Source organism: Nyctereutes procyonoides, unplaced genomic scaffold (genome assembly GCF_905146905.1).
Source record: "Nyctereutes procyonoides isolate TBG_1078 unplaced genomic scaffold, NYPRO_anot_genome, whole genome shotgun sequence".
Taxonomy (NCBI): Eukaryota; Metazoa; Chordata; class Mammalia; order Carnivora; family Canidae; genus Nyctereutes; species Nyctereutes procyonoides.
In genome coordinates, this window is record NW_026575146.1 from 37,560,268 (window position 1) to 37,584,536 (window position 24,269).

At 48.0% G+C, this 24,269-nt stretch overlaps 1 protein-coding gene across 4 annotated transcripts in view; it reads left to right on the plus strand.

Annotated features, from left to right (window-relative positions):
- PTCH1 (patched 1) overlaps nt 1-24,269 on the plus strand; it is a 70,272-nt gene that overhangs the window by 6,788 nt on the left and 39,215 nt on the right. The window contains exons 1-3 of one of the 4 annotated variants that reach the window (XM_055309402.1): nt 1,060-1,674; nt 3,332-3,524; nt 22,758-22,947. In XM_055309402.1, coding sequence (XP_055165377.1) covers nt 1,465-1,674; nt 3,332-3,524; nt 22,758-22,947 — 593 coding nt within the window. In that variant the 5' untranslated portion in view covers nt 1,060-1,464. Of the gene's footprint in view, nt 1-1,059; nt 1,675-2,376; nt 2,663-3,331; nt 3,525-22,757; nt 22,948-24,269 lie in introns of those variants that run through there. The other 3 variants (XM_055309401.1, XM_055309404.1, XM_055309403.1) reach the window with 3 other exon arrangements.

Below are 24,269 nucleotides of genomic sequence, written 5' to 3' on the forward strand. Positions count from 1 at the left end.
TTATTGGTGCAGGCCTGGGAATTCAAGCCGGACCTCCCAGTGTTTGCTGCAGCTGGAGGCCAAGGTGCTTCTGAAAGGGTTTTCTTTGAGGAATTTCAGAAATTGTTTAAGCGCTTAAAAAAATATTACATTCCCCCCCCCCCCGTCTATCGCGAGGCAAATGCTCGTGTGTGTGTGTGTGTGTGTGTGTGTGAGTGTGTGCGCGCGCGCAAAAGGCGTCTTACAAAAAGAAGACACTGTAGAAAAGAAAAGGAATAAGAAAGAAAAGGGAGGGGGAGCATTCCTTAATGGAAGTATTGCATGCAAGAAGGTTGGCGCTCTCGGAGGCTCCCCCGAAGCCGGGGATGCACACACTGGGGTTGCCTACCTGGGTGGTCTCTCTACTTTGGTGAGCTGTTGCTAAGCAGCTAATAATAGTCATGTTTGCTGAGTAATTTCTGCCCTCCGCGAGCCAATCGCGTCGCAGAAACCCAAGCCATCTGACAGCCCCGGGGGCGGGAGCTCCAGCCTTTTTCTCTTTCGCTCGGTCTCTCCCCCTCCACCCCCTCCCCTCCTCCTCCTCTTTCTCCAAATGGAGAGAGTTCTTTTTTTTCTTCTTCCATCTCATCTATTGAATCAAGGAGCTGCTGCGGCCGCTGCCCGCTGCACACACACAGAGCGGAGTCCCCAGGTCCCGGGAGCGAGAGAGGCGCGCTGCACTGGGGCAGAATGGTCCAGCGGGTCGGCGAGGAGCACGAGAAAGCAGAGTCCGGGACCGAACAGCCACCGCGAGCCCAGCAGCCAGAGCCCGAGCAGCCCGAGCAGCCCGAGCAGCAGCTTCAGCAGCCGCCACCGCCAGCAGCACCCGCCGCGGCAGGAGCGGCGGCGGCGGCGGCCCCGGCCAGGCAGCGCTGAGACCCGCCAGGCACCCACGGACCGCGCGGCGGTGGCTCGGTGCTCACCCTCCGCGGCCGCTCGCGCGACCCGGGAGGCGCCGAGGGAGCCGGCGCGGCCGGCGGGAGCCGCAGGGATTTGCTGGCGCTTTCTGCAGTGAAGGGGTCGCGGCGCGGGGCGGGGGGCGGGCAGGGGGAGTCGGGGATCTCGAGGAGCGCCGCGCGAGCGCCCGAAGGACAGGCTGGCTCCGCGCGCCGGCTCCCGCCCTCCCGAGGACTGGATGTGGGCAGCGGCGGCCGCAGAGACCTCGGGACCCCCGCGCGATGTGGCAATGGAAGGCGCAGGGTCTGACTCCCCGGCAGCGGCTGCGGCCGCAGCGGCAGCAGCACCCGCCGTGTGAGCAGCAGCGGCAGCGACAGCGGCAGGTCTGTCACCCGGAGCCCCAGCCCGAACAGCCGGCGGCCAGCAGCGTCCTCGCCGGCCGAGCGCCCGGGCGCGCCGGGAGCCCGCAGCGGCGGCAGCAGCGCGCCGGGCCGTCCGGGAAGCCTCGGTTCCCGCGGCGGCGGCGGCGGCGGCGGCGGCGGCGGCAACATGGCCTCGGCTGGTAACGCCGCGGAGCCCCAGGACCGCGGCGGTGGCGGCAGCAGCAGCAGCAGCAGCAGCGGGGCCCCCGGCCGGCCGGCCGGCGGCGGGAGACGCAGACGGGCCGGGGGGCTGCGCCGCAGCGCCGCGCTGGACCGGGACTATCTGCACCGGCCCAGCTACTGCGACGCCGCCTTCGCTCTGGAGCAGATTTCCAAGGTGCATTTCAGACTCTCTCCTCTCCTCCCACTCTTCCCTCCTCTTCCTCTTTGGGATCGCCCCCGCCACACACACACACACCCGCGCGCGCACACGCACGCACGCACGCAAGCACTCACACACACCTCTCCAGCCAAAGAAGCAGACAAGTGGGGATTGAAAAATTCAAACCCTCCCTCTGGTCCTGGGAGGAAAGGGCTGTCTGAGGTCCGCAGGGGGTGGAGGGTGTGTGTGTGTGTGTGTGTGTGTGTGTGTGTGTGTGTGTGTGTGTGAGCGCGCGTGTGCACGCGCCCTCCCCGGCATGCCTTTTCCGGAGCACTGGAAAGCGGTCCACCGCGGACCACCTCGAGGGCGGCCGCCGCGCGGCAGTGCCCGGTGCCCCCGGCCCGGGAGACCCCAGCTCCCGCGCCCCTGCCCCTATTCACAACCTAAACCCCTGTAATGCTGCCACATTTCTTAACATCTTGGAGGGGGGGGGGCGGAGTGGAGAGAGGCGGAGAGAGGAAGGGGGGGGAGGGAGCCGAAATAAAGGTGGTTTCCTTTTTTGGCAGCCGGTTTTGCTTTTGTTGAGCACGAAATCTCTGCCCCCTTAAAAATTATCCTTGGAAGAGGGCATCTTCCCTCTTCCTTTTCAGTTTTTGAGTCGCCTCTTCTCAGAGCCTGGGGGGAAAGGGAAAGTTGTAAACAAATTGCCACCTTAAGTCCTTGGTGCGGGCCTGCCAAGCGGCCGGGTTCATTGTGTTTACGAGGCTCGCTGCAATGTGTGGAATCCGGGGAAGGCGAGCACCCAGACGGGGGCCCGCCGGGGCCGCGGCCAGCGCCGAGATCACGCCGCCGCCGGGATCAGCCGCAGCCCAGCCGGGACCCCTGCCTGCGCCGGCCGGGGCCCTTCCCCCGTGCGCTTGGCTACTTTTTACGTTTAACCAGATGGGAAGGGAGAGGAGGCAAAGATCCATGTGGCTGCCCTCTTCCGATCACAAATACTGTCGTAAGTTGCAGATGGCCGCCCCACTTCCTAATTCAGCTCACACGGCGTCTCCCAACGCTAGGGACGTGCGTCGCGAGTGAGCTCCGGCGGCCGCGCTCACCACGTGTATCCCCACTTACTGCCACCTCGGGCGGGCGGGCGGGCGAGCGGGGGCAGGCTCGGGGCGCCGGCCGGACGGCGTCCCCAGGGTGCGCTGGGCTCCCAACCCCAGTCCCCAGCCCGCCGGGCACCCCCAGGGCGGTGAAGGATGGCGCCTGGCCCGCGGGGAAGCGACCGTGGCTTGGTCCTTAAAGGGTGGGCTCCACCGCGGGGGTTGCGCGGCCCCTCCCTTCCCAGCCCCGGTGTGAGCGTTGCCCGTGTGGAGTGGTTTGTGTCCTCCCTGCCTCGGCTTCCCCTTCCCTCTGCTCTTGCAGCCCTTGTCCCCGGCGCCCCCAAGGCCTCCGGGCATGCGGCGCGGGTCGCGCGTGGGGGCGCCCTGCTGTCGCCGAGGTGCAGCTCCCACGCTGCCGCCCGACTCCGCTTTCTGTCCGGGCCTCCCCACGCCGCTCGCGTTACCGGGCCGGCCTGGGTTCCAGGCCGTCGCGGGGTCCGCGGGCGGGGGCGCGGGCGGGCGTGGGCGCGCGGGCCGCGGCTCCCCGGCGCTCACTCCTCCTTCTGCTTCGTCCTCAGGGGAAAGCTACTGGCCGGAAAGCGCCGCTGTGGCTGAGAGCGAAGTTTCAGAGACTCTTATTTAAACTGGGTTGTTACATTCAAAAAAACTGCGGCAAGTTCTTGGTTGTGGGCCTCCTCATATTTGGGGCCTTCGCTGTGGGATTAAAGGCAGCTAATCTCGAGACCAACGTGGAGGAGCTGTGGGTGGAAGGTAAGAGACCAGCGCGCCGCGGCGCCCTCGCGCCCCCCGCCCAGGCCCCCTCCCCATCCTCCTCCCAACTGATAAAGATATTCGCCGAGCGTACACCTAGGGCCTTGCTGTGGCGAGCGAGAACCCCCTGCCCGCACCAGGGGGAATTGTTTATTGTTTGGGCGCCTGGCCCGGAGCCAGGCCCGCCCGACAAAGGCCGCGCTGTAATCTACTCGGGGCGCTGCGTCTTGCTAGGTGTTGGGAGAGAGAGCGGCGAGGGCGGGCCGGCGGGGGCGCGGGGCCCCTCCGCGGGACAGACCACTGCCCGCGCCCGGGGGCGCCCGGGGCCCCCGGGGCCCGCCGCCGCCGCCGCCCGCCGCCGCCGCGCCCGAGACGCGGCCGGAGGAAGGCCTCCCGACTCCTGGCTCGGGTCCTCGGTGCCCTGCCCTTCCCCGCCCCCACCCACCGCGTCCAAAGAGAAAGAGGTGGGGGGGCCGAGAGAGGCCACCCCTTCGGCTGCAGGGAGTGCGCGCGCCCCCGGCGGCCGCCGCTCGGGGAGGGCGGGGGGCGGGCGCAGCGCGGGCCTGCGGAGGCGGCGGCGTGTGTGGTCCTGTTTTTGGACAGCTTTCAACTCTGGGGGAAAAAAACATTTGTCTCAAGGTACCAAAAAAAAAAAAAAAAAGAAAGAAAAAAGGGGGGGTGGGGGGTGGGGAGGGAAAGAGTTGAGGAAAAAAAAGAAAACCAGGAAAGCGTAGATTGGAACGCATGTTTGCAAAATAGATTAATGTTTCCTCGAGGGTGGGGGCTTTTTAAATGGAATGATTTCGGGGCCAGGCTGCGATTTGCAGCACGAGATAAGAAATGTGTTTTAAGAGCTCGGGTTGGGAGGGAGGGGCCACACTGGAGCTCTACAAGGCCTTCTACCAGTCTTTTACCCAGATTCCTCATTTTGGGGGTTCTTAAAGCCTTTTTTTTCTTTTTTCAATCAGTTGTGAATTCAAAATAGATCCCCTCCCCCCTTGAGACGGGAACGTTTTACATTCTTATGGTGATGCGGGGGTTTTTGGTTTTTGCGTTCTTTTTATGGGTGGTGGTTTCTTAAATTCTTTTTCTGGAAAGTAGCAGTCTTGCTTTTTGGAAACATTTTAACCCCTAAATACTGCCCTTGGATATCGCTTACAATGGGTTCGGAAGGAAGAATTGAGGTAATTATGTAGATGTTTTGAACCAGAATATCTGGAGCATTCCTAGTGAAAGCTGCCTAACAAAATTTGGAAGCCTAAGAGTTGTATTTTGTGATTACGTCAGTGATCTTTCAGGATGCTGTTGGAGAACTAGAGAATATTTTAACTTTGCCTTGTTTGTGAAGATTCAGCTCTCGGTGTTTTGCAACCTTATAGTGGAGTCTTTAATTGAGAAGTGACAATTAATAGTCCAAATAATTAAGACCAGAAAATATTATTTCTTTAAATAGGTTGGTGATATATACAAAAGTATTCTTTGTATTGAATCCTTGGGGGTAGTAATTTACCTCAGTTGAGCATTTCGGTGTGGTTAGTAGGCAAAAGAAGGGTTTTATTGAGCACCTAGGATGTCTTAGCACCGAGTTTACAGAGTACCTACCCTGTAAGGGTCATTGAAGTCTTGTGAGACGCTCCCTGTACACAAATCCACGCACTTAGAAATATTAGTTGGGTGGGCTTGCAGTAAATTTGGGCTCACAGTTGAAGTTGGCCATGAAAGTCAAATGGGAAGAAAAAATAAGCTTCTTTGGAAATGGTGAGGCAAATTAGGATGGCCTGGAGAGAGTGGTAGGGAGGCATGTCTGGGCAGGCCTCAGAAAGGGGGTCAAGCAAAGGCCCCAGCTGAGGAGAAGGCCCATGGTGTAGTGGGAGTAAGGTGCAGTGTGACTGGTGTGCCCTGAACGGTAGGACTGTACTTGAGAGATGTTATGATTTACCAGACTCTGGGGAACTACCGGAGGTTCTAGGACAGAACCAGGTGAGCTGAGGGGCCTCCCAGCTCTGTTGGTCTGTTCACTTTATACCACTCGGACTGACACGTCTGTTAGGTATCAGTGGTGATGACAAAAGATAATTCTGTGCTGTTTTGAGCAAGATTTTTCAGTAGATCTTTAATAAGTTAAAGAGAAAAGATGTGATATATTTTCTCAACATTGTATATTTCTGGAAGCAACCATGTTTCTGCCTTACACCATTAGTTTCAAGTCCTGAAAGGAGGAAGAATACCATCAGTCGCAATCTCACCTGAACTCTAGCTTAGGGAGAGAGTATGAAGGAGTGACTGACGCTTCAAACAGGACTCATTTTGCCAACTTTGGGCCTTTGAGCTATTTTTCTTACCATTTCTGTTTTGGTAGCTTCAGCGTTTTCCACTGGTTCTTTAACCAAATGTGACTTAATGCTATCACTTGTTGCTCAACTACCATTACTGTTCTTTATTATCACATGCCTTACAACTCAATAGAGTAGCTGTCTATTATTATACTTACTTTTATAACGTGATAGTGTATGTGATGCTTTTACATGTAATAACAAGTATTGTTCCATTTTAAATATCTACTTTGCCTCATAATGACTTAATAAGTCAACTTGGTCTCTTGATTTGTCATTCATTCACTCATTCATCATTCATTGTGTGCTAGTTTCTTCCCCTGCAGAAGAAGCATAGTTTCATAAACCCAAGTAAACACAACCAGAGATCCGATGAGGCTGCTATACCATTTCATAATTTTAACTTAAATTCAAAGAAGAGGTAACAGTGAGGAGGTCTTATTTATGATGTAGTAGGCTTGGTGTTCATATCAACAGTAAGTGGTGTAAGCACATGTTTTCAGGAGTTGGAATTTCCTGCTGTCCTAGACTGTAGCAGAGTAAAATGAGTAGCAACTCGGAATACAGGTTAATTTGTACTTTAATCTTTGATAAATTCCTCATCACAATCAGCAAAGAAGTCTGTTCGATGGTTGTTTTCTTAATAATGTTCTGAGCAAAAACGAGGTTGCTACGCTAAAGAAACCTAATGAATAGAGATTGCATACTTCCCTAATTAAAAAGCAACAGACTGAGAAAACATAAGAGATTTTAAGGGGAGAGGAATGCTCAGAGACAGCTTGGGAATATGCTCATTCCTTTGATTTTTTTTTTAAAGGCATATCACACAAACTACATATCACAAAAAGAAGTATACAAAGGCCGATGGAGATAGGTATATCTAGATACCTATACACAAGCGCACATATATACCAGTTGACTCTTGAACACTGAGAAGTTTGGGGTGCCACTGACCCCGGTGCAGCTGAAAATACATGTACAACTTTTGATTCTCCAAAAACTTAATAGCTTATGTTGACTAGAAGCCTTACAGATAAAATAAATAGTGGGTTAACACATATTTTATATGTTGTATGTATCATAGACTGTATTCTTAGAGTAAGCTAGGGGAAAGGAAACATAATTGCAAAAATCCAGAAGCAGGAAAAAATATATTGACAGTACTATACTGTATCAAAAAAAAAAATCTGCATTTAAGTGGATCTGCAGAGTTCAAGCCTGTGTTGTTCAATAATATATATATCTTCACCTACCTTTGTGTTTGTGTGTCCACATGGACTTGCTGTGTATATCCTTGTATTTGCCAAAATAATTGTTACCTTTTTAATGTAGCTAGCAAATTAAGTGGATCCACTTGATAGGCTGCATTGTTGATTTGACTTTCATGCATCAACATGCTGGGGAAATGTGGCTCTTTATAAGACAGTTTGAATACATTGGCCACACTGTGCTGACCAACATAAGCTAGATAAGGAAGACTCTTCTATTTTTATTACATTGATGATAAGAATTCTTTGATTCTTATACACTGATTGTTGGAATCTTTGCAACAGCAGCCAGTTTCTTTTGAGAAAGAAACTCCATGTATGTGTTAGGCGCTACCCTAGGTCTTAGGGTTATAGTATTTGCAAGTCAAAAACATCTATGTAGTTTACTTGTGACTGGAGTCATGAGGTTGGGTACAAGAGTCTGTGGAATGGTGTGGTGAACATCTGCCGTTCCTGAAACACACGTCAGTGATGGCAAGGTCAGGGAGAAACTAATTGTTACTTAAAAATATTTCTGCTGGGACGCCTGGGTGGCTCAGCAGTTGAGCATCTGCCTTTGGCTCAGGGTAGGATCCCAGAGTCCTGGGATCGAGTCCCACATCGGGCTTTCTGCATGGAGCCTGCTTCTCCCTCTGCCTGTGTCTCTGCCTCTCTCATGAATAATAAATAAAACCTTTTTAAAAAAATATTCCTGCTGCACATGCTCTCTGTGCCTGCTCTGTGCCAGGCGCTGTACAAAGCTCTCGAGAGGGCTTGGTAAAGGACCACAGTCTCTGCTCTCAGAGGACCTGCCCCCAGCAGGATTCCACAGACCAGAGACAGGATGGCAGGACAGCAGAATAGCAGGGACGCCTTCCAGGACAGCCTGGACCTAGAGGGACAAAGCCAGGCACAGAGGTGGGGGTGCTGGGGCTCCAGGACCAAGGCTCAGAGGACAAGGGTGGCCTCCAGGAGAACTCCCAAGTGCTTGCCTCCAGTTGGGATTCCAGGTCTGAGGTGGTCCTGAGGCCTGGAAAGCCAAGCTGCAAGGCAGGAAGGTCTCTCAGGTGTCCAGGGCATGTGACTGAGTGTTTACCAGCTTTTCCTTTAGCCCTTCTTTGCCTGTCTCCTTCTCCATCCAGGCATATTTGGTCTTCTGTGCCCTCCCTGCTCCTGACACGCTTCACCTGAATTGTGCCCTTCTGAGCACAGAAGGGAAATCCTTTATTTGTAATCTTGCCCATTTCTCTGTTGGCTTTTCCTTTTTTGCTCAGCACCTTTTTTTTAAACTTTTTTTTTTTTAAGATTATATATATTTTAGAGAGTACATGTGAGAGACAGCTAGAGGAGAGAGAAAGCAAGAGCCCGAGTGCATGAGAGAGCAAGATAGGGAGAAGCAGACTCCCTGCTGAGCAGAGAGCCCGATGTGGGGGCTCGATCCCAGGACCCCAAGACATGACCTGCACAGAAGGCAGACACTTAAAGGACTAAGCCATCCAGGTGCCCCTTGCTTGGCACCTTTATCCTCCTGTCTCCCATAACATCTGCCCCCACTCTAACCCTCCCAGATACAAGTTTGTTGTGACAACTCTTTGGTGACAGAACGAACGTTCATTTATCTTTTGGAGCTTCCCCCCCCCACTCCCACCCCCAAGCTTTGCCCAGCCCCTGGCTCCTTTATGGCAAAGGGTAATTAACAGCCTTGAAATGAATCCATATTGCCTTGTGTTTGGTTATTGACATCTCTGGAAGGCTAGCAAGGGAAGAGGACACAAGTTGTGACTTTGATTTTTTTCCCCCCCTAAGGAAACTTTTTTAAAAATGTTTTTAATGCCTGCTTGATGTTTATAAGTGCTTTCAAGTTTGTTCCTTGCTAGTATGATGTCTTCAGTGTTCTTGGCTTGAACTTGGGCAGTTGTAGGAGATAAATGAACTAACTTCACCATCCTTTCTTTCGGCGTAGAGCAAGTCTTCTCACTATTGACATTTTGCTGAATAATTCTGTATCAATGAGACTGCTTTGTGCATCATAGGATGTTTCACACTGTCCCTGAACTCTACCCAGTAGATGCCAGTAGCAGCCTCCCAGTTGTGACAACTGAAGATGTTTCTAGTCCTTGCCAAATGTGGCCGGGGGCCGGGGTGGGGGGTGTGCAGAAGGGATGCACAAAATCACCCCAATTGAGAAACCCTGGTTTTGATGATAGATTCCAATTGGAAGACCTGTGTTGTGTAGATGGAAGGCTTTTGTGATGATGGAGTATGGCTGCAAGTGCACAGCCATAAATGTAAAAGAATTTTCTTCTTTAAGATAATACTCCCTCCTCATCTCCATACTTACTGCTTTAGGTAACTAATGATAACTATTTTTTATACTAATAATTTAAGTTTGTTGTTTTTCTTAGAATCACATTAAGTATCAAATAAAAATAACGTGACAAGTTGACAAGGGTTGGGGGTGCAGTGTGGGTGGGGGCAAGCCATGGAGAAAGAAAAGGCTGTATATTAGAGTATTTTCTTCCTTCAGGTAACTTAATTTTGAAGACAGACGTTGTTGTATTTCAAGAACAGTAAGGTGAAGCTTTTAGCATGAGGATAACTTTGTAAAAAGCAGGAAAAAACACCACTGGACTATAAATTCATCTTGAAATAAGAGCTCCTTTTGGCAGCCAGTACAGTACATTCGCTCTTCGGTGGTCTAGCTCTCCTCCAGATGCTCTTGCAAACCTCTTTTCCCCGGGTGCCCTTCTGCAGCAGAGCCAAAGGCACAGTGAGGGGCTGAAGTCTTGAGCCCGGATGGGCCACGTGGGCTCTGATTTCAATGCCCGTTTTCAAAGCTGTCCCCCAGGGCTGAGGTGCCTTTCACAAGGGATAGAAAGACCTTTCTTCTCCTTGGTCCCCTGTGTACTTTTAGAAGATGTTTATTAGGTAGGCATTGATTAGATTGCAAGAGCAGGTGCCCACATACAGGTGCAAGGAGTTGTGGTTTTTCTTGCATATCTGGAAAAAAAATGACTGAAAAATCAACACTCAGTAATCATTGCTTTACAATACCAAATAGCCTCAGGTGCCTTCTCCCCAGGGCACCTGACCCTCCAGGTCCCTCCTGTCTCTGTGCTGCCAGCCACTCCTGACCTTCCCTAGAAGTGTAGAAGCCAGTTTGGAAGCCAGTGACGGACTATATCAGATACAGGGACGGCCGCTCGGAGGCTCCAGAAGATGACAGCTTCCAGATGTACAAACCGCCGGATCCGTTTGTTTGGATTATGCACCACAGCTGATGGCGAGATTAACGCTGGCTGGACAAGCTATGGGAGATTTGTCTGGTTTCCACAATGCTGTGTTTATATTTCATTGGGATTTCTCCTTCAAAGCTGACCTCCCCATGACCCCCAGAGCTCTGTCCACTCTGGCCAAGCTGTAACTTGTCTGCCCTTTTCATGGGGCGGGGAGGGGGGGTGTTCACAATTGTGCAGCGGAAGGGGCTGCTTTCCTGGTTTACCAGCCTGTGCCCCCCCGCCCCGCTTCATGCCAGCTGTCTGCCCAGATTTAGCCCCAGAAGAGTAATCTTATCTTATGGGGGTGGGAGGTAGGGAAGGTGGAGGGGGTTTGATTTTAAAGGTCTTTTTAGCTTTTAAAAGAACTATGGAAATATTTTAAAATTATTATAAAGGAAACCATATTTAATAGAGGCCCTTTTGCAGTAGTATAGTATTTTCTTTTTTTAAAGATTTTATTTATCTATTCATGAGAGACGCACAGAGAGAGGCAGAGACACAGGCAGAAGCAGAGGGAGAAGCAGGCTCCTTGCAGGGAACCCAATGTGGGACTCCATCCCGGGTCTCCAGGATCACGCCCTGGGCTGAAGGCAGAAGCCCAACCGCTGAGCCACCCAGGCATCCCAGTAGTATAGTATTTTACCTCAGCGTTAGTTTGCTACCATTTTGAAAAAAAAGTACATCCCTAAATAATCGCCAGACCTGTGTGATTCTGTTATTATGATACTATTTCCTTTGCCCCTCACTGGCTCTCAGAGTCTCTTCTCCCTGTCCCCTTCTCTTCCTCCGACCCCTTTCCCCCAACTTACTTCTAAACCACCCTAATCATTCTCTCCCAGTGGATCTCTGGAGTAACTAGTGTGAAATCTGAAATGGTAGTAAATCTGGTTAATCACAAACTGACAGGATGGAATTAGAAAATGTATTATTTCAAACCAGCTGTGGGAGATACCAAATGCAAAGCTGCCATTTTCATCCTTGGGGTTCTTATCTTGATAAGGGTTGGTTCCCAGACCTTACTCTTTGATGAGGTCTTGTCAGCAGAAGATGCACTTCCCCTATTGAAGGGGTGTGGCATTTTTATGGACTTTTGAGGTTCCTCAGAATTCACTGACAAATGGAGTGTGAAATAAGTCTTGGTCCCCTGTGTTTAATGTGTTGTACGAAATATGGAAGAATTGGGCCCTTTCACATTTCTTGAGATGGTAAGTGAAGTGTAAACCAAGACATTCCAACCCAAGGCACCATACTTCAGGTTTTCCTGGGATGGAACTCCCACCAAAACCAAAAGGAACATGGAGCTTGGATATGGATGGAAGAGGACAGAATTCCTTAGCCAAATTTTGGCTAACTCTGCCACTTTAGATGGTGCGTCCACATGAGAGGTCCCAGAGAGCAGAGGAGTTTGCTTATGAAGGACCTTCTAGGAGTTCATGAGGAGGAAGCTCCTTGGGATTTTCTTAGTGAGAACCTTCCTTGACTATACAGATACTGTGAGGGTCATCAAAATATAAGCGCTTTTATTACTTGTTCTTTGTTTCCAAACTCTGAATTTGGGTCCTTCATGATAAAACCTAGTGTATTTGTTTCTCTTAAACTGAATTTAGGGTTGTTTTTTTCCTTGACATGGCAATACCTGTTTTTCCACATGTGTGTAATCTTTAGGTTTGACACAAATAATTTCATCTTCCAAAACCATGGAATGCTGCCATTGAGAAACCCCTCTTCTGTTGCAGAGAAAGATTTAGAAAAGATGCATCCTGTCCCCAGTCCCTTCAAGACTATGACTGTTTTGTTGTATTTGGGTTTAGAGCATAGTTGGAAAAACAGCTGTCACATGTTAGGGAAACTTGTGTCGTTGGGGGGTGGGGGCAATCACGTACCTGCTAGTGAATGACAGGTTTGTTGTCGGAGAGATTTATAATGTGGAGGTAGGACCTTACTTCTAGAAACCCAGGTGTGAGTTGGCTCAAATAGTCCACACTGCATGTGGGTCCCAAAATACCACTGGCTGTGAAGGTGAAGCTAGTGAGAAGCAAGTCTCTGTACCACCACCCAAACTTGATTTATTATCATTAGGATAAGTAAAAAGAAACAGTAGGTTTCCCCAGTTTTCCAAACAAGATAATTTTCAGTTATTGGTGAAACATGTACAAAAGTAAGCAAAAGGAACTGGAAGTGGGCTTTGTTAAGTCAATGCGCGTGATTTTTTTCCCCTTAAATCATTGCTTAAGGGCTTCTGGCCCCTAGCTCAGGAATCCTGCCCAAAAATGCCAGATGTATTACACAGTCAAGTACTGCAATGTAAACAGTGCTCTGTGCCATGAGGCAGGGTGGTCCATCTCCTATTAAAGAAGAGCGAGAGATCGGGAGGGAAAGAGAGGTGAGCCCTCTGCTCTACAGTGGCACAGTAATGGTCGTGTTGTTTGGATTTTTGCCTGAATGGTCCACATTTGGAACTACAAAAACCTAGATGAATTAATACTTTTTACTGGCAAACAAAAGCCACTTGAATGGGAATGCCAGAGAGCAAGATGTGGCTTGGATAATGTTGCTTCATTGGGTCAGATAAGTTTATAAAATGTTTAACAGAATGGGGAGAGGCTGATAGGAACAAAGCTGTTGTTTTCATAGCAGCATCTGTGAGCATCACCCTTTTCATCTGCTGTAAGTTAAATTGCAAGGTGGAAGCAAGGCAAGGAGTGACCAGCTTCTTATGGCCACCCTCTCCTGGTTCTGAGAATGCCTGCTGGGTCAGTGCACCTTCTGTGTGTAAACCTGATTTATCACAAAGCTGCTCCGGTGTTTTGTAGCACTGGGGGGCAGCCTCCAAGATATATGTGCAAAATAAATGGCCTTCCAGTCTGCTCCCAGTTTCTAGATTTCAGTAAAGCATCCAGTAAAGATGCTCATTTGGAGGTGAGAGAGTATCTAGATGCTTTGGGCCGCCCCCCTCCATGTTTTACAGTGCTGCAGGCGATTCGAGGAAATTGGAATGCCTAGACATTATCTGTACATCCAAATAATCTAATACTGAGCAGCCCTTAAGATGACAAAATTTAGGGTTTTTAAACATTAATAGGAAGGTATTCTGTGAATTAGGAGGAAATGGGGTTTCAATTTGAACTTGGGGAATTGTTTAAACAATCTGCAATAATATTCTCTCGGTTTTAGAAATCCATGCTATAGAATGATCTGAGAACATTGCTTTTAGAAACATGGATGGTAAAAATAGGAATTTTGAGATTAAGGAAAATGCAGGCTTCTTGACTCTTGACCCCTCCCCCAGAACTTTTTTTCTCTGTTTTGAATTCTCCCATTTCCCCACCCCCATTGCCTGATTTCCTTTGCTCCTTTAAGGGAGAAACCAGAAAACTTCACAAAATAGGTGCAAATATCACACAGTGTCTTTTTAAATAGAAGTTTTCTAAGATAGCATAACAAAAGCATTTTCCCAGCTGCCTAAGATATTATTTCTTTCCTCTTACCTGATTTTCCCCCCATGAGGTTGATACACTGTTGCAATAAATTTAAAAATGATAAATATGATGCCGTCACTTTAGTCCACACATGATCCAGAAAAAAATTGCACATGTTTAATACCTTGCTTAATTGCAAACAAAGCCTGCAATTTGAGAGAATTGGGATTAGGGCTAAATATCTATTAACTGCTCTTTCTAGAGATTTGGGGAATAGGATGACCCTTTTTTTTCTTTTTTTTTCTTTTTTTTTTTTTAAATAGGCTACAGTTTCACATGGCTCCCAAAAGAAATCTCTCTCCCTTTTTGTTTCCCACACCAATTGATTTATCATTTTGCTTGCAAGCAGATCCAGAATGTTAGGGCAAGAACACACTCACTTTTTTCTCGTAACTTTTTTGTTGCGGACCGAAACCAGTTGACTTGAATAAATTTTTCTGAGGCCTGAATGTAGCCAGCAACGTGGAAAAATCTTGCCATTCAGGGCTGTCTGAATGTACATTTCAGCCACACAGTAAGCTGTATTGGTAGGCACTGGAGTGCTAAATACAACCATTTTTCGCAGCAGCGAGTTAGACAGGTGATTAGCATAATTAGCACCGAGCAGCCATACATATGGTAATGCTGAGTGTGTAAATGCCAGCTGCGGTGTAAAATTTATGTCAGGGGTCGGCAGGGCTGTGCGAAAGTATTGTGTTCCAGCTGCAGGTCAGGGCCGCCAAAGCTTACCTCCTTTTCTCTTGTTGGTGAATACGCCAAACAGAAGAGAAAGACAGAAATATAACAGATACGGCTTTGATGGAACAGCCCCGTTCTGTGCAAGAGGGGCTGTTCTATAAAACACACACACACACTCGCACACACTTGCAGAAATCCCATTGCTTTCTCTATAAATTGTGTTTACTTCAGGAGCAGCAGCCAGGATGCGGGTTTGGGTAGGTACAAGGGCCAAGTGATTTCTTGGGAGGAACAGTTTCAGTCACTGAATTTTTGAAAGGGGTTAAAGACCTTCCTCTTTTCCTCTGTTTCTCACCATCCTCTTACTGCCCGCCCCCTACTCCAGCCCACATTGTTTTCCTTCAAATTAAATGGGAACACCCCCCCCCCATGGGATAGGACCATAATATAAAGTTCCAACAGCGCAGCTCTCTCTTCCCAAATTGCTTGACTGGTTTTAGCAAAGGACCAGAAGTTTCTTTGTGTTGCTTTTCTGGGACACCTCTGCTTAACCACTCCACCTACCGCCACTATCAGCCATTTCAGTAGGGCTCTTCCTTGAAAGGACAACAGTCCTGAATGGTTCACATCCTTAGAAATGCATGTTGGGGGAATTTGTAGCTGTGACAAGTTCATGCATTTTGCACTCAAAGCATTTTTCCTGCTGTCCCCTCCCCTTTTTCAGTTGGTGGCTATAAGGAGTGCTGGTGGTGACAGAATACAGTTCACACCATGCTGACCTGGTGATGAAACTTCCTCACAGCACCAGGGGGTCCTTATGCATCAGGCCCTAATCCAGCTAATCCTGATGGCAACAAAATCATGAAAGTAGCCCCCAGTGACGGTGTGGGAGATAAAGCAGGCCAGCGTGATGTTCCTCAGGGCCCTGGGAGCCTGCCTGTGGAGGTGGGGATTCACATTGTCTTCTCCCCTGTGCGTGTTCAAGTAGGAGGCCATTGCAAAGAGGCCCAGGCTGGATAATGGCAAGAAGACTCTTTAGAGCAGAGAGGTGATGTCAGCCCCACAGAAGCTGGGAGAAGGGAGCTGGGGTTAATGTCATGCAGCAGCCCAAATGCTAGAATGCTAGAATGCTAGGGTAGCGAGCCTGCTGCTTTGCTGCCATGCAAGCACTTGGCTTTTGTTGTTGTGGTTGGGCTATGTGGTTTTTGTTTTTTTAATGAGGACTTTAGGAGGCCTTTACTAAGAATTTAGGACTTGATCACAACATTGTCTTTGGTCCCTGGGTTCTGCTTCTTGGTCCAGCATTGCCTCTGATTGCTGTTCTGCTGCTGCAAAAGGACTGGACTTGGGTTTGCATCTACTTGCTTGTAGACTTGAGCATGCATGAAATCATGGTAGGGTCTGGGACAGTTGGCAGTGGGGCAGGTACGCACTCAGTGATAGAGCAGAGCTCCATTCTGTTACCTCCCGCCGGATGCCGGGAACATCCCTGAGTCCACAGGCTGTGACTTCACTCAACCTGTCTTTGGGGGGGTTGACCGCAGCCCACATTGGCCACAGCAGCAAGTGACCAAGGAAGAATGGGTCTCCCAACAGATGCAATGTCATCTTGGAAGCTGGTGGTCCTGGAGAGAATACCAGGTGGGGGGAGCTGTGGCAGGCAGCAGGTCTAGTGTGGGCACAGTGTTGGGCTGACCTGATTGTGTCTGACAGGGTGAGTGGGCAACTTCAGGGAGGGAAAGCCATTCAGAGAAGCAGCCTGGGCGGTAACAGATGGCACCACAAACAGCTGGTGTGGGGGCTTGTGGCAGGCGCATGCTCAGGCCTGCTACCCCTTCTACTGAGTTCCACCCTTCTTAGCACCCTCCAGCCCTCCTCCCCCCAAGCTGTCCCTGGGGAGGTGTGGGGATGTGTCCTGCTCTTGTCTTGTTTTTGTGGTTTTTCACTCACTGGGCTCACTTCATGAAGGCAAATTCTCTTTGGGCTATCTGATTCTAGCATTTTCCCATGGCAACACTCAAGGGCAGAATCCCACGAGGAGAAAAACAGCCCAGAAGCTTAAGCAGCAGTTGGCTAGTCATGAATAAAAGAGATGGCTGGAAGAGTGACTAAAACTTACAGCTCAGGAGTTTTCAGCCAATTGCCCAAATTACTGAATCTTCATTTTTTTCAATTTAGAAAATGAGCTGGTGCTAATAATTTCGCAGTTACACCCTTTTGGAGATTTGCAGTTTTTCACCCTCACAATAACTAATCGCAACATTGAAAGAAGGACCTGAAGTAACTAAAGGAGGAAAAAAAAAATCTCTCTAGAGGCTGTTAGATAATACATGGGATTAATCAAATGCAAATGCTCAGCTTGCATATACACAGACCCCATTTTCCTAATTGGACTCTGAGTGGGTACTTTTCAGGCTGAAAGGGTCATTTGTTTTGACTGATTGACTTTTTGAGGCTTTGGGAAGAATTAATATCTTATACAGATGACTGCCTGTTCCCAAGGCTCTGTATTGAGGCTGTTCATTCATTCATTCCTCTGACACGCTGAGTATACGCATGCGCCTAGTGTGCCAAGGTAAGTGGGCAGCGGGGCAATGCCTCCCTGAGAGGGCTTGGAAATTACTGGGAACAGCACTTCGTTGGATTCCTCAGATCACCTTTATGTGGATCACAATAAGCTTTTGCTAAAAGCTTTTTGCATGAATGCAGCAGGCGTTTATTAAGCTCTGCACAGAGGCTGTGCTGAGGGACGGTACACAGCGGGAGAGCATCATGCGGGGAGCATCTTGTCCACCGTGGATTGGAATAACATTGGCCCAGAGGTATGGACCCCTGGGTGGAATGGTTTCCCACCTGTGCTGGCCCTTCTTCACCTTGGAAAGCCATAGTGGTTTGATTTAGGGAGCAAAGGATCAGCAGACCTTGAGCAAGAGTTTCTTTGCTTAAGTGCTGCTTAAGTACATCTCATTCAAAGAATTGGTTTAAGACTCAGATCTCTGGAGAATTTGCAGGTAGAGGCATACAGCAACATGTTTTCTGTGTGCCCTCATCTCTCTGCTTCCCCCAAGACAGGCCCCTCTGGGGACCCAAAGGAACTGGGGGCCTGTCTGTGGCCACCCATGGGGCTTTAGTGTAAAAACTATCTCCTCAGTGCTGGTCAGCACTCTGGGAGACAGTGTTGTTGTCCTTTAAATAAAAATACCAATTGTTTGTGCTGTGTAATACTTTTATGCATTCTGAAAGCTCTAGCTGTGAGCTTGATAGAGTGTGGTCGGTGGAATTTGACTCTCCTAAAGTCTTATCCTCAACAAGTGCTCAGAAGCCATAGGGCTCTCTCAGGGCAGTCGGACTCGGACTCGGACTCAGCCTCGGGGTTGAGGGCAGGTGCCACCTCCTATCAGCTGGGTGACCTTGGGCAAGTCACCCAAACTGCATCTACTTCTCTCCTGTAAAGTAAGGGTGATGAATAAATGACCGGACAAATGGATGCCTGCTCAGCTCCTGATTGAGGGTTTGGGAAATTTCACACACGTTGTTAATTATTCACACCACATTACGAGGTTAGTAGTAGCATTTTCATCCCATTTCACAGAGAAGGTTAGTGAGGCCCAACTGTGTCTGGGACTTGTCCCGATCGAGCTGGGACTCAGAACCCAGCCCTTCTGGTCCTGCTTCTCATTGTCTGACTGTCCAGTCCAGCTTGCCCCATCTTGACCGGGGAACAGCACCGAGCAAAATATTTATAAACAGGTAAAGAATACGTGTGAAATGGCCTTGCAGATGAAAAATACACACAAATATAAAAGGTTATTTTGTGTCCCAGGATCCTGAGATAACATTTTTCATGAATCTTGTTCTAACAGTTTGGTTGTTGTTTATTGTTAAAAGTTGTTGCATTTGGAAGAAGGAAAAGAATATAAGAGGACTTTCAGAGTATGATGAATATGCATGTTGTTTTTGCATTGGGCTTGTTTTTAATTCAGATCCTTATCATTACCTTTCATATTTTTCTCCTTTTGTCACATAGAAGTCTTTAATTGTACTGGTTCCTTGCAGAAAAATTAAGAAATACCGATAAACCCCAGAAAGGAAAATAGGTAAAAACTATGCATAAACCACCACACACACAGCAGTAGTGGCTGTTCACATAGCTGTCAGCATACCTGTATCTACATCACAATACTGAATCTTGAGGAGTCAAAGATAATCATGCAGTATTTCATGAACAGTAATTTTTTTTTAAATAATTAAGGACTTTGACCTTGAAAATAGGACAGAAAGGGAGAGAAACCATTTTCCCCCAGACTGCACCTGTAATTTCAGCCACTGGAAAGGGGTTCCACTGGAACTTACTGACCGGTGGAGCTTCACACTGATGCCTGACGAGGAAAACTGGCAAGATAAGGAACAGCTCGGCCGGCACTCAGTTGTGATTTAGATAGACATTTGCTAGGACGGCAAAAGTCAGGTGAGTCTGTAAAATTGCTCCATCCACAGAGGTTTCTGTTTCTGGTGCCTTGGTCCCGAGCACGGTGGGTGAATGATGATATAAAAGCATGTGAACGCTGTGCAGGTTATGACACAGATACACCGGAGGAAGAGCGGGGTCTACAAGGGCATCCGAGTCCATGACACAATTATGGTTTACATCAGCCTCTCTTCTCTTCCTGTAGCAAGCCACACGTGAGGGCTTGCTTGACAGTTGCTGGTTCCTCTGCCGAGGGACTGTTCCCCTAGCTCTTCGAAGTCAGTCTAAATGTTACTTTCGTTTAGATCTTCCCAGACCACTCCCTCTGAAGTGGGTTCCCCCTTTCCCTACCACCCAGAAACTCACATGGCATAACCATCTTCTATTTCTACTGTATACTTGTCAGGCCATGAAATTATCTTACTGATTTGTTTGTTGCCTGTGTGCTTCACTGGCCAGTGAGGCTTTTGGAGCAAAGAACGCACTGGTCTCGCCCACCATGGCACCACACGGTGTAGCCCACAACAAACACCCTGAGATGCTCACTTGCATGAGTAAATCATGTTACAGTTGTTTGTAAAGTGGATGTCTGTGAAACTTTGTTATTTATTATTATTATTATTAAAGATTTTATTTATTTATTTGAGAATGAGCACGAGTAGGGGGAGCGGCAGAGAGAGGGAGAAGCAGACTCCCATCTGAGGCTGAGCAGGGAGCCTGACACAGGCCTTCATCCCAGGACCCTGAAATCATGACCTGAGCCGAAGGCAGATGCTTAACTGACAGAGCCACCCAAGTGCCCCCAATGAAACTTTAAACTCACTGAATAATTTTCAAAAGCGTTCATATTTGGTTAAATTTAAGATGAAATGTTAAATAAGATATGGCCATGAACTATGTAAATAAAATTGAATTTACCAGTACTCAAAAGTAGGATACAGCATAGGTGGTGGAGGACACTTTAGAATTCAGGGTCTTTCAACTCTAGTTGCTCTACCTACCTGCAGTGATAGTCGTGTCTTGGTTGAAACTGGTTGTCATGGTGGCAAAATACTAAATTTCTCACTAGAGCAAAGAGATGGATGAACAAAAAGACTTTCAATTCCAGAGATGTGACAAATACACTCCTTTATTAAAATATATGGATTTATTTAAATATACATCTTTATCATCTAAAAAGTGACACTATGAAGCGCCAGAAGTACATTTTATATCTTTTAGGAAATATCATTTCTGAAAACTCCTGTAATAAAATAATTGGTCTAGGGATCCCTGGGTGGCACAGCAGTTTGGCGCCTGCCTTTGGCCCAGGGCGCAATCCTGGAGACCCGGGATCGAATCCCACGTCGGGCTCCCGGTGCATGGAGCCTGCTTCTCCCTCTGCCTATGTCTCTGCCTCTCTGTGTGTGTGTGACTATCATAAATAAATAAGAATTTTTAAAAAAATTGGTCTATTTTTGAAGTTGGTCTGGAAGAGTGTAGAAAGTTCTTTTCAAGAGCACAAACCTTGTGTGTGATCTCTATTTTTGTGCGCACTCCTCTCTTGAATCTTGACCTTTGTGGGTTATAGTCACAAGCAGCTGCTCTGGGGAAGGGAGAGAAGGGCGTGGGTGTTTGGTTTTAATTCACCTGAAGTCTTAAGCGGCAGGAAAGATAAAAGGAAGTAGGACTTTGTAAACTGAATGAGGGATCATGTGCTGTGCCAATGCAGGAGGAGCTCGTGGAAATATAAATGATTTATAGGTGTGGGACATTGATGCCATATAGTCAGAAAAAAAGGGAGGAGTTGATTCCCCCCTTCACCCCCCCCCCCAAAAAAAAGCCTATTTGGAGCTCCTAGGCTTGGAGTTCTGTAGCTTTTCACAAGAGACTCATAATTGGCTTTTTAGCCTCAAACAGCCTTTTTAGCTCCCGAGAATGTGGATTGAGTCTAATTCAGTTCACTAGTTAATTGGTTGAAATGATGCATTGTGATTTGAGCCAGAAGGAGCCGGACCCTGCCTGCAGGCAGCTTTAAGGGAGCATCCTGAAAAGGCCTGTGACTTCACGTAAATTTATCCTTTGTTGCAAATTTCCTATGTTTCCCTCTGGTCTTTCTTTGACTTCAAATTGCAGTCAGGGTCCTCAGCAACTCCCCAGATCATTTGTCAAAGCCCCCCTCCCTCCGCCAAGGAGTCTTAATACTTTCTGTAACTAACTGATAATTCCCTGCCCTCTGCCCCTCTCCTTCACCTCCACCCCCCACCGTTTCTCCTCCTCTGTGACACACCCCACAGTATGTTTGGCCTCATCTCACAGTATTTCGCAGTGGCCTTGGCCATCTGCATGGACCCGCACAGATGATCCTGCCAGTCTGTGAATCTGGACTAGCTTTCCTAATGAGGGCATTATTTGCTTTCTAGCCTGCCCCCTTGTTTATAAAATATGCCAAGAGAACTAAACAACCCGCTGTTCCCAGTACTTACTTACTTGCCCAAACCAAATGTTTATGTCCTTGAATACTAAATTTGAAGAAAAAGGATTCCTCCTCATGGGAAAGCTTAGCATGATTGCTGAAGGGTCTTTCTACACTGTAGCTGAAGGCCTGTTTTTCAGTAAACATGCAACTTAATCAGTTATTTCAGGAACTATTGAGACTCACCATCCACACACATCAGCTGGCCTTGGGTGGGGGTGGGGGTGTAGGGAGCAGGGTGCTGTCCTAGGATTCTCTCTCTGCTCTGATCCTATTGGATCAAAGCACCTTCTCCAAGAGCACTCTTCCTCACCTGCAAGCCTCCCACACACACACACACATACCCTGTTGGGAAATGAAACTCTGCTCCTCCCCCCAATACCTCCCAGCCTGGTGGCAGCATTTTGAGCTTGGCTTGTTGTAAACCATGATTGGAATATAACGTAGGTCCTGAGAAAGAAGACAAAAAAGGAGTTTGCAGTAACCGTATACCTTGTTGCCTAGACCTGTGGCCTGCCTGCTGTAAAGCTAGTTGGTACTGGGGCAAGGTTCTGGCCTCAGCACCTGGCTCAGAGTCACTTGGTAGAGCTTCTGGAACACAGGCTGCCTGCTCCCCGGCAACTCAGAACCTAGTACCTTGGTTTCCAGGATGCTGACCAGGTGAGGCTGATAGAGCCAGGATCCAGAGGCTGAGCGTCCCCTCAGGCCATGGCTGATGTGTTTGGTTCCTCTCAAGTACATCTGATGTGAATCACCTTATTTATCTTCTGGCATGTTTTGTGCTGAAGACACATTTGCCACCTTTCCTTGTTTCTTTTTCAACAGGGAGAAACATTTACTTGTTACCTTTGCTAGATTATTTAGGAGAAGAGTGTAAATTGAAGCCATATATCTTGAAACATGCTGCAAGGGCCCATTGTTTACACAAGTGAAAGAAATTGTAACGGGGGTATTTGGTGTAGTCTGCAAGGAAAAGGTGTCTCAAGTTTTCCTTCCCCTCCCCCTCTATATGCGCGGTGTATTAGTTAGAAGGTGCACAAAGCACATATGCAGTGGCTTTGCACATGCATCGGGCAGGTTCATGGGTTTAGTGAATAATTTTTTATGTATTTTAGTGGTGAAATGAACATTGCCAGTAATAATAAAGTGAATGTTACCGCCTCCCCCCAACATCAGCCATACATTCTCATGACCAGAGGTCATTTATCATCCATCTTGTAACTCCTAGTGAGATAACAGAACGTGAATTTGTGGGGACGTTGCCGTTCTAACTGAAACCTGTACATGTTTGTCAGTTGGTGGACGAGTAAGTCGTGAATTAAATTATACTCGCCAGAAGATTGGAGAAGAGGCTATGTTTAATCCTCAACTCATGATTCAGACCCCGAAAGAAGAAGGTGCTAACGTCCTGACCACAGAAGCTCTCCGACAACACCTGGACTCAGCGCTCCAGGCCAGCCGGGTCCATGTGTATATGTATAACAGGTAAGTTGGGAAGAAGCTGCTGGCTTTAGAAAGTAAGGTTGCCCTGGAAATATGTCTAGAGTGTTAGTTCAGACCGTTTTCTAATGAAGTGATTTTTTTTTAATCCTGATTTTTGTTTCTAGAGTTTGGTAACACATAAAATACATGATAATGTATTTTCAGTAAGTATCTTGGCACTATGGACCCAAATGAGTATGATCCTTCAAGCAGCCATTTGGGTGGCTATATACCTATTCTGAAGATGTTTCATTGCTTAAGATATTTTTGGAGCAGTTACATTTGGAATTGCCTTTAGACAAATTAAGAATGAGAAAAGGAAAAGAACTCGCTTCTAGCTTTTTGCTTTGTATTCACCACAGATACTGACAGCTGGTATGTGTCGCAAAGCCTATAGTAGGCTGAGCCACTGTGGTGAATTCTTACTGACAGGGAGGCAGATAAGGTGGAATCTGACACAGCTTCACAAAACACTACCCTTTAGCTTCATAGCTAATTTAGCAATGCTATGGGTGTGGTAAAAGCATACAAAGAATTCTGGATCAAAACTGACAGTCCTTTATTCTTCTCTATTTAAACAGTGAGTTATTCAGGGCAGGGACCATATCTTGTCCATCCTTACACCCCAGCGTTTAGATCAGGTAGGGCATTCAGAGTTTGTTGATTGACTAACCATCTAGACTAAATTTGAACTAGGTCTTCTCCCTGAACTATTGAAATGACTAAACCTGTTTTCAGAGGACCACTGAGTTGGCACTTAACCTGATCCCATCCTGTCCCTCACCAAAGGCTTTTAAGCACCTTTTTTCTTTTTAAAGATTTTATTTATTTATTTATTTATTTATTTAGAGAGTGCAAGCAGTGGGGGGGAGGGGCAGAGGGAGATGGAGAGGCAGAAAATCCCAAGCAGACTCCACACTGAGCATGGGGTCGGACACAGCTTGATCCCACCACCCACGGGATTGTGACCTGAGCCAGAACCAGGAGTCGAACACTAAACTGACTAAGCCACCCCGGCACCCCTTTTAAGCACTTCTTAACTGAGTGGGTGATGATACAGTTTTTCACAGGACAGGTGAGGAAGTGGCACGTGGACATACTCAGTGGCCAGGGAAGATGAGGGGGGATAACAGAAGGAAAATCGGTACTTGTCCCAGTTATGACAACCTCTACTCTCCATAGTCTTACCTGGATTGGCTCTAAGACCCATCTAGCTGAAGACAGAGCCCTAAGGTCCAGCAGGAGTCACATGCTCTTGTTTCCTCATATGTAAACTAGATTACTGATCAAGTGTGGTCTACTATCCTTAGTAGGTTCTGAGAACA